The 17,752-nt window shown below is 39.2% G+C and overlaps 2 protein-coding genes across 6 annotated transcripts in view; one reads left to right on the top strand and one right to left on the bottom strand.

Moving 5' to 3' along the window:
- LOC109989846 (NADPH oxidase 4) overlaps positions 1–10,552 on the bottom strand; it is a 31,708-nt gene extending 21,156 nt beyond the window's left edge. The window contains exons 1-3 of one of the 4 annotated variants that reach the window (XM_020641747.3): positions 10,515–10,552; positions 9,798–9,897; positions 1,534–1,629 (exon numbers count right to left, since the gene is read on the bottom strand). In XM_020641747.3, the coding sequence (XP_020497403.1) occupies positions 1,534–1,629 (96 nt within the window). In that variant the 5' untranslated portion in view covers positions 9,798–9,897; positions 10,515–10,552. Of the gene's footprint in view, positions 1–1,533; positions 1,630–2,025; positions 2,509–4,400; positions 4,539–9,797; positions 9,898–10,514 lie in introns of those variants that run through there. The other 3 variants (XM_029278862.2, XM_020641745.3, XM_065960167.1) reach the window with 3 other exon arrangements.
- Positions 4,437–16,555, top strand: naalad2 (N-acetylated alpha-linked acidic dipeptidase 2). Of its 2 annotated transcripts, none has more exons than XM_020641744.3 (21): positions 4,437–4,637; positions 5,485–5,740; positions 6,142–6,253; positions 7,871–8,057; positions 9,801–9,902; positions 10,099–10,224; positions 10,542–10,622; positions 10,898–11,003; positions 11,088–11,181; positions 11,423–11,518; positions 12,199–12,284; positions 12,519–12,638; positions 12,858–12,940; positions 13,027–13,090; positions 13,182–13,249; positions 13,378–13,469; positions 13,584–13,674; positions 14,167–14,431; positions 14,581–14,662; positions 15,263–15,355; positions 15,885–16,555. In XM_020641744.3, the coding sequence occupies exons 1-21, from the start codon at positions 4,437–4,439 to the stop codon at positions 16,072–16,074; spliced, it is 2,595 nt and encodes an 864-aa protein (XP_020497400.2). In that variant the 3' UTR covers positions 16,075–16,555. The 2 variants fall into 2 exon arrangements, with proteins under 2 accessions (XP_020497400.2, XP_065816237.1); XM_065960165.1 differs by lacking the exon at positions 4,437–4,637 and adding an exon at positions 5,360–5,383.
- The last annotated feature ends 1,197 nt before the right edge of the window (positions 16,556–17,752 follow it).

Here is a 17,752-nt window from a genome sequence, read left to right as displayed (position 1 = left end):
CATTTCATTGCTATTGCTGCTATAACAAAAAAAAATGAACTCACAAGAGCATGGTTAGAATGAAGCATGTGGCACTGTTAATAACATGTAGTGACACTATTTACTCTGGGACATAATAAGTGTACAAGGAGAGAAAAGGTGGACATGGAGAAAACTGTGTCCTTGCTTTAACAACGTTGGCAGTGTGATTATTATTCGACACAACTGAATGTTTGAGATCAAAGATTAATCCGTTTAAATGTCCTAATGTGCAAAAGACAGCAATAAGGAAACAACCACTGACACTACAAATGCAATGCCTTGAATATGAGGGAGTAAATAATCGATACAGAGCAACATGCACTTTCATCTGAATGGTCTTCTCTGACAGCAAGAGACAATTTTACTGGCACAAACGTCAACAAACATGCGCAAACCATCATGAACTTGTGACAACAATTAAACCAGCACTCACATGGTTCAACAAGCAAAATGTAACTCCTGATTCTGTCTGTGACCCTTTGCCCGTGTCAATGTAGGCCAGCACAAACCGACCAACCTGTGAACACTCGCACGTTTAATTGCCATCAAAGAGTTGAAAGTCACAACTTAGACTCATTAAAACCTTCATGTGACAGTCGGCCATCCATCACAGAGCCTGTTCCTGTGATATAAATAGAGGTCTGCGGAGCCTGGGCCAGCAGGTCTCTTAATAAACAGAGATTAAGTCACTGCACTGATGAAGACACCAGAAAGGCTCACATTCAAGGTCATTTATAGGGATGCAAATATCATAATCAAGAAGTATTTCTTTTTGTCTTTTGAGTTAGAGTCACAGTTGAGGATGCACTTAATACTGCTTTTGATGATTGTAACCGGATTGATTTGCCTCCTTCTGACTTCTAATTCATAACAGTTTTTGGATGTGTTTCAAAACCTACAAGTCTATGCTGCTGAGGCACTGCAGACCTTATTGCCCAAGCGCCCTCACTGTAAACACACACACACACACACACACACACACACACACACACACACACACACACACACACACAAAGTGCAGATCTACCCATGACAGGTGAGTAGAGGCTAAAAGAAGTTGATGACTCTCTAACTCCTTCCTATATTAGACAGCAGTTTGGCTGCAGTGAGTAATACAGCGATAAGAGATTGACTTGACTTTATGAATAATCAGCATTTTGTGTGTAAGAGTAAGTGGAAGCAGAAAGCAGCAGAGACATGTCGACGTGTTTCTAATGAAAACTGCACTGGAGTAACACTTTTCTTAATCCTGATAAATAACACCTCTGCTACAAGTTCAATTCTTAAAAATAAAGGAATATAAATATGTTTTTTCTTCTCTTCCTTTTCAAAAGGAGACCTCAAGCTGAATCTTCTTTGAACTTTTCTTCTGTGAAGGTTTTGTTTTACTGGTCATTTGAACATATTCAAAATACATATATATGAGGTAAAGGATGAGTGTTCTGATTCACACCGAACTAAAGGAAATGATCGAATGCAAGTTGACCTATATGATAATGTTGGAGGTCTTACCCCCAGCATCTTGTAGAGGTAGTGGTACTGCTTGCCAGTGGAGTACAGCAAGAAGGTCTTCATGAACAGCCAGATGTTCGCTCCCAACCACAGCATCTGTACACACCAACAGAAGAGTCTAAACTTACAATTACAGAAATTAAAATAGCCTATAGACAATGCACAAAGCATCCCAAAAACTTTTTTTTTTTGGACTAATGCTCCTTTTGTTGATTTACATTTTGCAGGATTGTCATTTTACACTTAGTACAAACTGAAACTCCTTATCAATGGTACCCTCGTTGCTGTAGGTTGTATGGACACAGCATTTCAAGTGGCCACAAATAAGTTTAGTCAAACTGTCAGCTGCGGTCGATGGTAAATGCTACAGAACCTGAACTTCATGTTCAAGTTTTCATGAAAAACCATTTGTTAGCACACGCGAATGAAAGAGCAGCCTGCTATAAAAAAGTGCAAGAGCTTTGAAATGTAGCTGACGAAAGTTCCCCCCACCAGGACGAAGTGCTTTCCTCCCTCGTTGGCGACCCAACTCCGAACCGACACAACAACCATGATGCCTTCACTGGCTCAAGCAGCTGTCCGAACTTCCCAGCAGAGCCTGTGGTGAGTGGCTGAGAAGTGAAGACTCCTCGTCTGTGTCTTTCCTAATCACTGACTGTGTGCAGCTTCCGCAGACCGGCCGGTGTCTGCTCCGTCCTCCCTGCACTCCTCCGTTACACCGCTCCTTTCTGCTTTGGGCGCATTCTCACTCCTCGTCCCGTCCCCCCGTCCCCCCGCAACAAGCAGAGAAGCTCTGTCTGAAACACTCACCGCATCTCTGACGCCTTTCTGCGTGCTTTACGGCGGGCGCTGGACGCTAAGTTAGTGTAAAACACATTGTGGTTAAATTGACAGTGGGCAGAGTGAAGGTAACCACCGAAAAAAGACAGGAGAACAATGAGCGTTAAGTCCACTCTCCCTCACCGCTCCTCTCTGTCACTAGAGGGCGCCACAGTCAAACAGCTCCTAATCCTCAATTAGGACCTGTCCTCAATGATTTTCATCAGAGGTAAAACTGAATATATGACACCTTTTACAAGGGCTAGTTGTGTCCGCCAGCGGTGAAGCATTCAAACCCTGTTGCACAACGCAAGACTCCGGCATTTAAAATGATACTCAAGTAAAGAAGTTTATTATGTAAGTATGATCAGAACATTTCCAACCTAGAGGCCTTTACACGTTTGATGTGCTCAAAGCGGAAACAATACATGCATTTCACAACTCTTTGCATGAATTTAAAATGGTCAACTCAAAGCTATTTTCATTCTGCTGATCATCTTCTTGATTAACCAGTTAACCATGCTTTTGCTCACCTAATAGTACAAAGGTATTAAATATTAATAAAATGTGGTTACTGACAGTACTTGAACTACTTGAGTAAAATTGAAGAGAGGATTTGATGATAAAAACTCTTTGTTGATGAACCATTAACATTAACTGCAGGTATGATATCACCGGTAAGTGAGAGATGGATTATCAAGAGATGACTGACATTTGCTTTATTAGCTTTTTAAAATAGCAAACACCTGCCAAAGGGACGTTCACAACCTGCTGAACCAAAGTTAGCTTTTTATTAAGGGCATAATTCTGATCGAAAGAAATAATCAATCAATCATTCATAAACCCATTCATTTGTTTCAATGTGTAAACAAATTGTGTAGGATTACTCATTAGAAAGTGGTATCAACAATGATACTACTGGTTGTAAGTGTTAATATCTGGTGTTGTAATAGAGTTGAGGCATCTTTAGATCAATAGTCTGATTTGTTTTTAGGGGATTAGCAAAGTGAGTTCAAGTTTAGGATCTTCACAAGTGCACCATCATGAAGTCTTTTAAAGCTGTTAGCGCTATCTCGTGTCTCTGATCAGAAATGCAGCTGCAGTTTTCTGGCAAACAGGACTTTTATTTTGAAATTAAGGACATGACAAACATGATTTATGCATGTGTAAAATACTCTTATCTACTATTTTTTTTTTCGTGTTCTGGGGTATAGTGGACTAAATTCAGACTATGGGAAATTTTAACTCTACCAAACGCAATACAACTTAACACATTTTATAACCCACAATATTGAGTTTTTTTTAAGTTTTTGATGTTAGTTCTTGTTTTTAGAAATCATGAACGGTCAAACCATTTTCCTCAAAGCTCTCTCCAGCAGTTTTGTATGCACTTTGGATTACATCCCATTGTCTTTATCAGAACAGAAATGAAGCTCTGGATCATCTTCAAAATAGACATTTGGCTGAAATAGTTTTATTAACTATCGTTTTCTTTAACTCTGTGGCAACAGTCAAGGGATGCCCTCTGCTATTTCAATATTACAGTTCCCTTGTTTCCAAAGCCCGTTCCATGAAAAAATGGGATTATGAGTTTTATTTGGAAGAACTTGACTAGCCTGCAGATCTCTTATCTCAATCCAGGACTGAAGTCGTTTTACATCTTTGTTGGTCCTTATCATAGTTTGATGAAGTTAGGGTTTCTTGGTCATTAACGTATATGGTCTTCATCAAACTGCACTCCTTATTGTGCTCATGTAACCTGCAGATGTGTATCTTTGGAAGCTTTGCTTCCCAATTGTTTTGTTTTTTGGGAGGGGGGATTTGGGATTTTCATCCTATTGACTATCAGAATCCTTGAAAATATGAGGGTATTATACTGTTCTGCATGAATTGCATTAGCTCTAATGGCACCAAATATCAGTCTGATTGAAGTAATCATCAAAACATAGTCATGCTCACCAGATGATGTAAGAATACTTAAATCTAGTGTATAGGTTTTGGAACAATTGAGGTACGAAAACGTCACAGTTAGATCAAACAAAACTAACCTCCGCCATAAGCTCGAGACAAACGGCGTGATTAGGATGAGGCAGATCTGTGGTCTGTGTCCTCCCAGCATTCCTGAGAGCAGAAAGCCCCCTCCCACTTCACGCTCCAGCCCACCGCATGAAAGAGACGTCCTAAACCCCACACAGCTGCTCGCAGAACCAGGAGGGGTCAGAAAGACCAGGGCTCGTGTGTCTGTTAGTGTGGGAAAATATGTCAACAATGCAACTACATATAAGGTGAACTAAAAGTTAAGAGAAACATGTTATTGCTATATACAAACATGACGCCTTCTGAAATATTGTTGCTGTCTTGTTGGTTGATTAGACATTCCGATTACTGACCCACTTAATAAGTCCACTTTTATACTGACTAAAGCTGAAGTTAAAGAGTAGAAGCAAGATGTGTACTTAGGCCTAGCTCTGCCAGAAAAAAAGACAAAATGAGTAGTTAATTATGAGAAAGAAATTACAATCAAAAGGAGTCAAATTGATGTCATTGTAAGTCAAAATTTAGACTATTTGATTCTACATTTAAAAAGACAAACACGCACAAAAAGAAAAAGAAAAATGAAACAACAATAGTAAGCATTAAGCCAGGACAAAATTGTGTGTGTGTGTGTGTGTGTGTGTGTGTGTGTGTGTGTGTGTGTGTGTCATCTAAATAGTTTCCCTGAGTTGCAGTTTAGTGTGCATGTGAGAGGGGAGGTGAGGGGTGGGAAGAAAGAAAAGAAATGCATTTGACAGAAATGGGCTTCAAGATGTGTGATAAGTTTTTATATTTACTTTTATATACACAACTTTACCCAACTCTGCTCTTCCTGCCCTGCATGCACAGCTTGATGAACTTGACATCATTTTAGAAGACTACACGTTACTTCTCAAGTCAAACATGCATGTTAATGCTATAGGAGGAACTGTCCTTTGAGTGTATTCTTGACAAACTAAAGGTTGAGTAACACTGAGTCAGCACTGAAATGTCCAAGGTGCACAACACAGTCATTACACTGGCCCAACACAGCACTAATGACTAGCTCCCTTTTTTGTATTCCTCTCCCACTTTTCACTGCCTCTTTCTTTGCCACAGATTCTGTCATCGGCCTCCTCCCTCCCTCGCTACCTCCCTCCCTCCCTCCGTATCGCTCGGCCATGCCCCAACTTTGCACTGCAGAAAACAAATTACTCTCTCTATCTCTGGGAACGTGCACTGCAGACTAAGTTGTGTCAGAGTGTGGGAGCCTGTGGAACGTGCTGCATTAGAATGAGAAGGGAGAGCAGGTTAATCCAGTGGATCTGGTGGATTGTGGTTGTGACAGCTTTGTTTTTACTGGGCTTCATCATAGGTACGTAATAATAGCTAACAGAAACACTGCACATAAATAATACAAAAGTGATCAGACTGTATGCTCGGCCTGTCTGATATTTCTGAAAAGACCCTTGTTTTGCAGGATTAAAAGTACTGAAATAATCATTCTGATAACACAAATCTATTCACTTCTGTTTAAAGCTAATTCAAAAGGCTCACAGTTTTGTGGTTGAGCTTCAGTTTGTCACTACTCTGATACATTTCACATCTGTTCGCTCACAGCAGGTTAACACACACTTGAAGCCATGAGATCGTAAGTAGAACTAAAACTGATGTTTTACTGACTAAGTATGCCTGTCCTTTGTGTGTGTGTGCGTGTGTGTGTGTGTGTGTGTGTGTGTGTGTGTGTGTGTGTGTGTGTGTATGTGTGTACTATAGGCTGGTTTGCAAAGCCAACAAATCCAAACAATGCAAACCACAGTGCATCCAACAAGTACCTCAGAGAGTTTCTGGATGACATGAAGCCAGAAAACATCCGAGAGCATCTCAGGTAAAGAGAAAAAAAGCACCACCTACAGAAAATCTTCTTACTACAAGTAATGCGAAGTAGTACTAGTAGGTCAGTAGTTAAAAAGCAAGGTTTTGCATGCCAGATAAAACATTCCAGATCTCATCCTAGAGTTCTTTAAATCAAGCAGAAAGGTGTCCATATGTCCTACACTTTCTTCTGAATTATACATTGACAATTTACAGTAAATTGTAAATTAAGTAATAATGTAAAGTAATAATAAGTAAGTATGTTTATAGTCCCATGAGGATGACTGTGGTAATCCCCTCGTTTTTCATGTAACAACTCCCACAAGAGGCCAAGTCTTTTCACATGCACAGCAACTGAGGTCTTGACAGGAAGCTTAACTGAGGTTAACCACACATACCCACATCGACCTCACCTCTTTAACCCCAGTGACCCCCTGCTAGTTGAAGCAAAATCATGCCGTGCTGCCAAACATCGTTCAAACCCCCAGAACTTGCTCTCCAAAAACTGCAAAGACAGCAAGCATGATTTATAATTCCTGCTGTACTGTGTTTACAGAACAGCAGGGGGTCATAAATGATGCTGTCAGACAACTTTTAATAAGATAACGATATAAAAGCTAGTTTTTGATCACTGGTTGATACTTGTTTCTCTAAATAAAGGTAAAGGACCAATGTGCAGACTTAAAATTATTTATTTTTAACAAAAGGCAAAAAGGCAAAAGCTAGTGCCCGACCGATATGCTTTAAGGCCAATACCGATATTAGGGATAGAGAGAAATTGATACCAATATATTGGCCGATATCTTTCTTTGATCTATCTTCGATCTGTGGAGATAGATAAATATAGGTAAACACATTTATTGTGTGGATCCCTCAAATGCAGTTATAAAACACTTGTGTAAACTATGATGAAGACAAGACATGTTACATGACATGTACTTGCATCACCCCTTGAATCACTGGAGAGTGATAATGCTTGTTGTAATCCATACAGCACACTCTGCTGGTGATAGAGAACTGCTCATGTAATACAATGATACTCAAAGGAAATGCTATTTGACAGGTGAATGAATATAGTTATATCGGTGTATATCTGCGATAAAATCAGCCGATACCGATAGTCACTTGATATGCTGATATCGGCCGATATTATCGGCTGGCCGATTAATCTGTAGGGCTCTAGCAAAAGTTTCCTTTTTTCTTCCAAAGATCAAAATGCAAATAAAACAAGATCCAATGTAAGTCCAAACAAAGGGACAAACAAAACACGAGCTCAGAGATAAATCCACACAAGGAGACATGGAGAAAGTTTGAGGTCGGACTGACACTGAAGGGAAGTAACACAGTGACTAAATAGACACTGGGGTAATCAAGATGGCTGTGACACAGTGGAGGCAAACACACCAAGGCAGGAAATGACACACTAAAACAAGAATAACAAAATAAAACAGGAAATTACTTTCAGGAACTAGGGAATAGAAAAATGCTCAGAAAGGAAAATCTAGAAACACAAGGAATTAAAGCAGAAAATGAAACAGGAATCACAAAGAACTATCAATACCTTGGAAATAATAATCAAACCAATATTATACATGACACCATTCACTGACTGATGACGTCCTCTTCAAAGGAAATTTACACGACTTCCCCACCTGGCTGGCACAGAGCAGAACCTGAGGTATGCAGAGCAGATCAAGAAAGAGTGGCTCGAGTTTGGACTGGACTCCGTGGAGATGGTGCCCTATGACGTCCTGTTGTCCTATCCCAACAAATCACAGCCAAATTACATCTCAATATTAGATCAGCTTGGCAACGAGGTACAGTCCATACGCAATATGACTTTTAATGAACCTTTAAGCTCCACACTTTTCCTAACATATCATGTCAGCCTCTCCTTCTACATGTCTGCAGCCTTTGAAATTGTTTCTGGTACTATAGTATCATTATAGTTTGCGCCCATCTATTATAGCATTAGGCGGGCTGTCATGCCTCATACAGGCAATTTAACACTATTGCCTCATGTTTATATTGAGTAACTCTGCTTTAGTTTTATAAATGCCAAAAAGTTTGTTAAACTAACAAAGTTTTCCACTGAGAGCACTCTGATGAGAACTCGATTTTCCACACTCACCCCCCTAAATCTCAGGATTTTTTTTTTTTTTTTTCTCACGCACTTTAACAAAAGCTCTTTTTAGGATGGCTATCAGGGATTAGCAAAGTTGCAGCATTTATATCGAGATCATGAATATATTAAAAACACAGACACATTCTGCACTAGGCCTCATGTTTACCTAGCATAAACACAGAACTGCAAGACAGCTGGTTCAAGTCCAAGGTCCTTTAATAGCCTTTTTGTGAGATAAAACTAATAAATAGAGATAATGATACAGCGCAGAGGCAAGCAGGGGAAAACAGACAAAGGTTTACTGCACTGCCGTTATGCAGCGGAGAATGTAGAAACCACAATGTGAGACCACACTTCAGCTATATTTCAGCTGAAAAGCATTCACAGACTAGCAAACACATTTAGAGGTTACGACATGTTTCTCACAGTAACCTGGTTAGCCTAGCCCTATGGTACACACAGCTGCAGATCCTGAAAGCCACTTTTCAACCGTAAGCAAAAATGAATCATATGGGATCTGCAAATCACTCCAAATTTGTTTTGATGTATAGACAACAATCTGAAAACCACTAGGAACGTTTTCTCAGTAAAAAAATACTAATTTACAAGTAAAAAAGATATTTAAAAGTAGGTTACAAATAAAGAAAATGTAGTTGAAATATTAGACTAAAACACGATCAATATGATTCTAACTCTGATTGTGGAATCATTTTACTGTTGTTGCTTGTTCAGGTTTGAATTGTTATGGTGGAATATTTTAATGATTTGATTATCTATTGGATTGATTGATTGTTTGAGTCTTAAAACTTCAGAAAAGGAGACAAGCTGTAAGAACTACCTGCATTCCAAAGTAACATAATCAGAAAGGATCATAATGTGTTCTTTGGTAAGCAAACAAAATCAAGAGTACTGCAATTTGTGGGCAATGTCGTAACAAGTGTCAGGATAATAGATCAAATAACTAAATATCAGATGTTTAAGTTCAGTCAAAAGAAACATGCCTTTAATAGAAATCCTCATATATATATAATACATACTGAAATATTCAGTATTTTTGCATATCAACAAACATTTCTTAATTATGTAATTATGTTTTTTGTACATATTGTTGGGTTGTCTGGAATATTAAACAGCATCTTAATAGCCAAACCCTTGTATCACTTGTATTAAACAAATTCTAAACCAACAAGATGCAGATGCCCAATTACAACGCGCTAAAATGTAATGCTGCAGAAAATCCCTACATGAAGATGATGATCAAGTAAAAGAACCGTCAAATTTGAACTAAATTTAGTTTTTGGGTGAATGTAGATTTCATGTAGAATCCATCCCTGCGCACTGCTGACAGTGAATATAATACAACTTTAAGACATTTACTAAGTTAAATAGGACAAGTATTAATATGTTATTTAACTTGGTAATTTGGTCTTACCAGGTTTTCAAAACGTCCTTGGCTGAGCCGGTTCCAGAGGGGTATGAAGACGTTTCTGACATTGTGCCTCCATACAGCGCCTTCTCTGCCAAGGGACAACCTGAGGTACACATGCGCACACACACACACACACACACACACACACACACACACACACACACACACACACACACACACACACACACACACACACACACACACACACACACACACACACACACACACACACAAATCCATTGTATCACCTGTATTCATTCTGACTGTGCCTTAAGACCTCTCCTTTTTTTGTCTTTCTCCTCAGGGGGAGTTGGTTTATGTGAACTATGGTCGCACAGAAGACTTTTTCCAGTTAGAGAGGGAGATGGGCATCAATGCTACTGGGAAGATTGTTATTGTCCGATATGGCAAAATATTTAGAGGCAATAAGGTAAGAAAAACTTTTGTCTTATGTGAAAGGACTCCTGTTTGTGACTGAGTGTTGTCATTAAACAAAACAAAAAACGTCCTGGAAATGTCATTTCAAATACGGCTGAATTTGAATTAGCCTTTTTTCTTTTTCATTCAAAACATTGTTTAGATGGTTTCATTTTGGTTAGCATCTTTTGACATTTAATGCTATTCATGAAATTTTAACTCAATCAAATGTAGTTTGTGACTCACACAGAAAAGGAGGACATGCAAAACAAACAAATTTTGTACACAATCAAAACAACTTACTTTCAACTGTTTGATCTGTTCCACCAGGTGAAGAACGCCGTGTTAGCCGGAGCTAAGGGGATCATCATGTTTTCAGACCCAGCAGACTACTGGGCTGCCGGAGTCCAGGTAGTACAATCTGTAACATTTTAACAAAAGTGTTTAGAATCTGTGAAACTGTGTTAGAAACTGTGACAATCAATGCACTAAATATTGAAACCATAATTTTCTCTCTAAACAAACCTTATAAATTAAAGGAACTAAAATAACAACATTAATTCATTACCGTCAGAAGTGACTGCTGAGCCTTCAAGAAATTATATATTATTTTTGAATATTTAAATTCAGGAGAGAAATACATTCTGGGGATTCAAATCATTATTTTTTAAACCGTGTGTGTGCAGCCCTACCCTGAAGGCTGGAACCTGCCTGGTGGAGGAGCTCAGAGAGGAAATGTTCTCAACCTGAATGGAGCAGGAGACCCGCTAACACCAGGGTACCCTGCTAAAGGTGTGTGTCTCTGTGTGCTTGTACCTGGACAAAGTGTTTACATGTTTGACTTTATCTATTAAAGTCTTGTCTCCTCATTTACAGAATATACCTACAGATTCAGTCTAGAGGATGGAGTGGGACTTCCCAAGATCCCTGTGCATCCAATAGGCTTCCATGATGCAATACACCTACTGAAGTAATTTTTGGCTCTTTATGTGCTTCTGTGTAGCTGACGGTAACATGCTTCCATGCACAAATTGTTTAAGTTATGTTTAGGGCTAACATTAGTTTTGCAAGATAATATTCTGATTAATGCAAAAAAAAAAAAAAAAAAAAAAGCTCTAGCTGCAGGGATTTTTTTAAAGGTAATTTGTCATGCAGAGAGGGTTGAACAAATTTAATACACATCCAGTCAATGGTTATTTTACCTTCAACAGGAACATGGGAGGACAGACTCCCCCCAACAACTGGAAAGGAGCTCTGAATGTCTCCTACAAGATCGGTCCCGGATTTACGGAGGGGTCAAAGATCCAGTAAGTGCTTGCATGAAGCTTTAATCATGTCCACGGTGTAATAAGTGATCACTTGTGTCCACTTTACAAAGTAATGGCATTATTCGTCGCAATCAAATGTTCCTCTCCAGTTAGTAGTCTCTCCTTCCTTATGCTACAATAACGTCTACACTCAGTGTTAAAGTGTCTGAATAGAGGCTCCCCTTTTGAAGCTCTTTTCCTCTTGCTAAGCTTTATTGGCCCAGTGGCAAGTAGCCAAATGAAGTACAATAGAGGCCCTTGTATCTGTGTGAGAGACATAAATACACGTAAATGCAAATCCAGGCCGCACAAATTAAGCACGTAGTATGTACCATAACACTATCCCAATTACAAACAAATAGAATCAATCAAATTTGTTCTTCTCCTACTTTGTCATCGGTATTTAAATTGATCCTAAAATAGTGGTTAAAAGTTAAACAAAATAAAATGAGAAGTTTGTATTTCTTTCCCTATCACTGCCTTCTTCCTTCCTCTTCTCTATTGTGTCATTAACCGAATGAGTTAAACAAAATGTACTTTAGAATGTTGTTCATGTAGTTGTTTTGCTCTCATAATGCTTTCCAGACTTGAAACATTAGTAATGTTATGTGAACGTTTTTTAACTATTTCTTCTCCGTCTGAGTCTCATGTCTTCCCTGTGTGTAATATGTCTGACACAGGAAGGTGCGTATGAACATCCACACTAACAACCAGGTAACCAGGATCTACAACGTCATTGGCCGGATAAGAGGAGCTCTGGAGCCAGGTACAACGTCCTAACCTGTGCTGTCCTTATCCTGCAGTTAAACTTGAAGCAACATACAAGAACCACTTATGATAAGAATATGGACACAGGTTGATATTATGATCCCCAAAAGAAAAACATGTTAGAATAGGAGGATTCTAGAACAAAATGGACAAAGGACAATTGCAATTCCTTCCATCATGTCTTTTTGCCTCTGACTGTGTGTATGATGTGTGTGCGTGTGTGTATGTATAGACAGGTATGTGATTCTGGGAGGGCACCGGGATGCTTGGGTGTTTGGAGGAATTGATCCCATGTCTGGTGCTGCGGTGGTTCACGAAACTGTGAGGAGCGCCGGAAGGCAGCTAAGCAAAGGTACAACTCTACTAGTGTGAAATTAGTGAATGATAGTGTCTATGACCAGTACTCAATGTGTGTGTGCTTATGTGCAGGTTAGTGACATTTCTATTGATTCTATCCTCAGGATACAGCCTTTTTTAGTTGTTGCTGGCTTTTATGAAGCACGTTCTGGTCTGGTGTCCCCACAGTGCCACAAAGTCAGCGTCATGTGTGTATGTGTTTTTATGTTTATAGGCTGGAGGCCTAGAAGGACTGTCATATTTGCCAGCTGGGATGCAGAGGAGTTCGGACTGCTGGGATCTACAGAATGGGCAGAGGTTTAATCTATATGCAATCACACATTTGCACATTCTAATACATGCACACAAAAACACAAATTGACCTGGTTAACCCGTCTGTACAGGACAACGCCAAAGTGCTGCAGGAAAGAGCTGTTGCCTATATCAACGCTGACTCTGCCATTGAGGGTTAGTGTGTCTGCTTACTCTCCACAACATACAGTATAGGCAATGTTGAGGCCTACTTGATATTGCTCGTGTGTGAATGTATGGATTTCAGGTATGTACACACTGAGGGTTGACTGCACACCGTCGCTGCACACTTTGGTGTACGATCTCACCAAACAGGTGAGCAGAGTTATTCACGCTTAAAGAAATGGAACAACCTAAATGGGTTTGGGTGAATTCATTTGGTGTTTATTGCTAACTCGCTCCCTGCCTGTCTGTCCGTCGTTTGTTTCTGTGTTTGCATGTAGATCGTCAGCCCAGAAGAAGGAGAGGAGGGAGTTTCTCTTTATGAGAGTTGGCATAAGAAGGACAACTGGACGAATGATCGTGATGCACCAAGGTACAAAGTTACAATTGAAACTCATCGGTCAGTCATAGCTGTTCAATCAAGTGATGTAGATATAAATTAAACAAATGATAACATCTGCCTGTGCTCCACTCTGTTGTGCTGCAGAATCAGTAAACTTGGGTCAGGCAGCGACTTCGAGGCCTACTTTATTCGGCTGGGAATCGCCGCAGGCAGAGCAAGATACACCAAGAATAAGGTGAGACGTGCTGCACTTAAGAGACTGATCTGCATAAAAATGAGTCATTGTTATGATTTAATTTGATTTTTTATGTCTTTGTGAGTATCAGTTTGTATTTTGGGGGTCCAATGCAAAGCATATCCATTCTACTACATCTTCTTGAAGGAACTGTTTTGGGTGAAATGTATTTAGCCACACTAATTTTACTTGTCTGGCTGAATATGCTCCTCTCATTAAGCCTGTGTATATATGGTTATATATGTGTTGGTTAGCTATTAATAACTTTATTTGAGTACTGGCTAAGATTTGACTTGTTTGACCTACATTGTATGTTCTTTGAATTTTTTGAGGCAAAGCTGCTGTTTTCAAAAAGTTTGCAATGACGGTTAGATTTTGCTTGACATCACGTTTGTGTCTTCACTCAATGGTTGAATGTAATTAGAGCATGACAACCTGGTTTTTGTAAAGTATCTCTGCCTCTATGTAAAGTGTCTTATTTTGTCCATTCAGAAAACAGAGCGGTACAGCAGCTATCCAGTCTATCACAGTGTTTATGAAACATTTGAGATAGTGGAGAAGTACTACGACCCCTCCTTTAAGAGGCTGCGGGCTGTGGCCCAGGTGAGAGGTGGGCTTATCTTCCTGTTGGCTGATTCCCAGCTCCTCCCGCTGGATGTAATCCAGTATGCCGACTCGCTGAGGAAGTATGCTCACAGCATCGCACAACTGGCACAGAGGCACCCAGAGGAAATGAGGATATATGAGGTGTCGTTTGGTGAGTGGATTCTGGTCACTTTGTGCTTTGGATTAAGAAAAATGAATATTAAGTTAAGGTCAAATTGAAATGTTAATAGGAGAAAAGCAGCCAGCAGACTTTTCGATAAATCTGTCATCATTTTAAGCCTTTGTCGTATCTATTTTCAGATTCCTTGTTTTCTGCTGTGGAGAACTTCACTGTTACAGCCAGCGACTTTCATCAGCGCCTGCAGACCCTCAATAGAGCAGAGTAAGGCTGGGTTTAACATTTGTTACATTTTAAATCAGTTAAAGAAAATAAAATGTGTTTTTTTGCATGTTTTAAGTTCACATATTCAAAACATATATGACACTGTACTGAGTAAATCAATTCTTAATTGCAATTTTATTTTAATTTAATAATAAATATCACACCTCCAACATATATTACTCTGTAACAAAGCTTCCAATGAACACTATTTTTTATTTGTTTTTATTGTGATGAGATTATAGCTGAAAGTGTGCATCCATTTTTCTTATTTCTGTTGTCCCTGGACTTCTGTTACACAATCACCCTGATAGGGAATATCAAATAAAAATCATATAATTATCATTACAGCATACATCTCCACCATTAGTAAAGACCTTTGCTAAAACATGTGATTTAATTAATAATGACTTTAACTGGAAAACAAAAAGTCATTAGAAACATAGACTTTATGGCCGACCTCTATTGGATTGCATGCATTGATTGTGTGGGTGTGCCTTCGATATGACTACTGTGAATGTTTCGTCCAGTAAAGGCCATCAGTCTAATGTCGTTAGTGTGTGTGTGTGTGTGTGTGTGTGTGCGCATGCGCGTGTATATCAGTCCTCTGCAGGTACGTGTCATGAATGATCAACTCATGTATCTGGAGCGAGCCTTCATTGACCCCCTGGGATTACCCGGCAGACCGTTTTACCGGTTAGTAACAACACAAACAGTAGACTGTTTAACATGACTTACCAGGCACCGTGTTGTTTATTTTTGACTTTGTATGATCAGAATACAAATCCATATATCATAAATATAGTGTTCTCATAAGCTTCACAGACTGCACATTCATTCATTAATGCCTAGAGTTTCTTCATTTTACTGACCTCTGTTCTATCAGCAGACCTGCTTTTGGCAGCTGACTCAAAACTGAGCTTTGGATGTTTGTCATATGAGAGGTGACGATAAAGGCACTGTCCCGTGAAACACTGTGGTCTTGGTGACTTCAAACACAGCTAGGGAAAGACAGGCACCATCTTTCATGAAGAGCACTGTTTATTGTTTTGATGCTGCATGTATGACTGTTTTCAGGTGTTGATCATCTGTGAAATACTGCCAAAAATATGTTCCTCTCTTTCAATACTATGACCTTTGACCTTGTTATGGTAAGATATTGAATCTGTAATACCTCAAGTGTAATCCATAACATATATATAACATATCTTTCTCTCTTTTTTAGACATGTGATCTTTGCTCCCAGCAGCCATAATAAATACGCAGGCGAGTCTTTCCCCGGGATCTACGATGCATTGTTTGATATCGAGAACTCAACTGACCCGCAGGAGTCCTGGGAGGAAGTCAAGCGTCAAATCAGCATTGCGGCATTCACCGTTCACGCTGCTGCCATGACCCTAACACCACCTGCATGAAGCACACATAGCCTGACTGAGAAATCTTTAAGAATTATGTTGTAAAACCGGAAGAGAACAACACATCGCCTGCAACACACACAAAGCATTGACAAGCGCTGTTTTCTGATCGTCCAAAGCTCAGTAATACGATGACTTTTTTGTGTGTTTTTCGAAGTGTCCTTACTGGAGCATAACTTACACACCTGTCATTTAACTCTTAGTGTTTTATTTGTTTTACGCTGCTACAGAATAGTAATACTTTATGATTTGTTGATGTTGTTGTTTGATGTTGATTGTTTGTTGATGATATTATTTAGCTTTAAGACAGCCAAATAAATCAATCCTTCCTTTATTTGTAACAAAAGACAACCGATATCTCCTGCATGAAATGACTCTAGGAAAAAAAAATGTGGAACATGACAGGGATGGCACTGAGTTTTATATACGTGTTTACCGCTCTTTTTTTAATAAATGACTGTCTTTAGGCTCCTTAAAGAAATGAAGTGTTCCTTGCGTCTCTCACCAAACATTGTGTGGTACTTTCATCAGCTCACATCGGGCTGTACTGTCACTTTACTATAAGCTAACAAAATCATAAACTTAACATTTGATATTAACCTTAATCTCACTGAAGACATCAGTCCAATTCCAAACAGCATTCAGAGTTATGAATTATACAGATCAGAGATTATTTACTGTGTTGTGATAATGGATTAACAAAGATACCCTTTGTTTATCGCTCGTTGTAACTGTATTGCTTGCAAAGCTGCAACTGCTGATAGACTTTCCTGCAGATTTAAAGAGACAGTCAACTGAATGTTGAATCTATATTCAGGGAAATCTGGCTTTGTACGAGTGAGCAAATAAGTGTTTGAGTGGTTAAATAAGTGCTGTCCATATACCAGCTACACGAATAAGCCAACATAATGTTTGTTATAAGAGGCAGACTAAAGTCATTTGTTTCAAAATTAAAAGTTTTACACTGTAGGACCATTTACACTTTTTAAGTGTCAAAGGCAATCATTTGACATTTATATAAACTACATAATCCATCATATAGATAAGTCAGCTGTTTAGTCTGAGTACTCAAGTTCTGTTTCTTGTGTTCATACTTTGCTGAATGATGATTTCAGACATCTGAATGCCTCATCTTTGGACTCATTCTAAAGTCTTCTCAAACACCATCTGTTCTCCACACTTTGCCTCTCCATCAGTCTCCCATCATTTGCTTCCTGACCCCGGTCAGCTAGGGTCCCTTGAAAGGAATCTATTATTATTATTATTATTATTATTATTATTATAGGATTCAAACATTACAACTATACATACCTTTATATGTAGAGATCCAAAGCCTGAAGCCAAAGTGTTCCATACTACCACTAGAAGGCGCCAAATATCCTCTTAAACCACTTTTTTTTAAATGCATTTTCTTCCATAATCCTTGATCTTAATAATCTCCTGGATTTTCATCTAAAACAGTCAGAGACACAGAGCAGAGTTATGTGGACATGTCACAGAGTTCATGTGAGAATACTTGTTATGAGCATGCTGTCGTGTCTGCATGCCTGTACATGAGCGTTTATACCCGAGGTGCTGATGGCCTCATCTTCAGATGATGACCTGTCTTGTTCTGATACCAGTCAAAACCCACACAGCATCATCTTCATCATGTGGAGACTGAGACGGGGAGTTTAGA

The sequence above is a fragment of the Labrus bergylta genome, chromosome 11, assembly GCF_963930695.1.
Source record: "Labrus bergylta chromosome 11, fLabBer1.1, whole genome shotgun sequence".
Classification (NCBI taxonomy): domain Eukaryota; kingdom Metazoa; phylum Chordata; class Actinopteri; order Labriformes; family Labridae; genus Labrus; species Labrus bergylta.
Note: the sequence above shows the minus strand (reverse complement) of the source record. Positions and strands in the feature narration are given on the sequence as shown.

Excerpts from the sequence above, each read along its gene's own strand:
- naalad2 (XM_020641744.3), top strand. The coding sequence starts at position 4,437 with ATGAGGCAGATCTGTGGTCTGTGTCCTCCCAGCATTCCTGAGAGCAGA. Across the intron at positions 10,623-10,897 it reads ACTGGGCTGCCGGAGTCCAG|CCCTACCCTGAAGGCTGGAA; the intron begins GTAGTACAATCT and ends GTGTGTGTGCAG. Across the intron at positions 14,432-14,580 it reads GATATATGAGGTGTCGTTTG|ATTCCTTGTTTTCTGCTGTG; the intron begins GTGAGTGGATTC and ends ATCTATTTTCAG.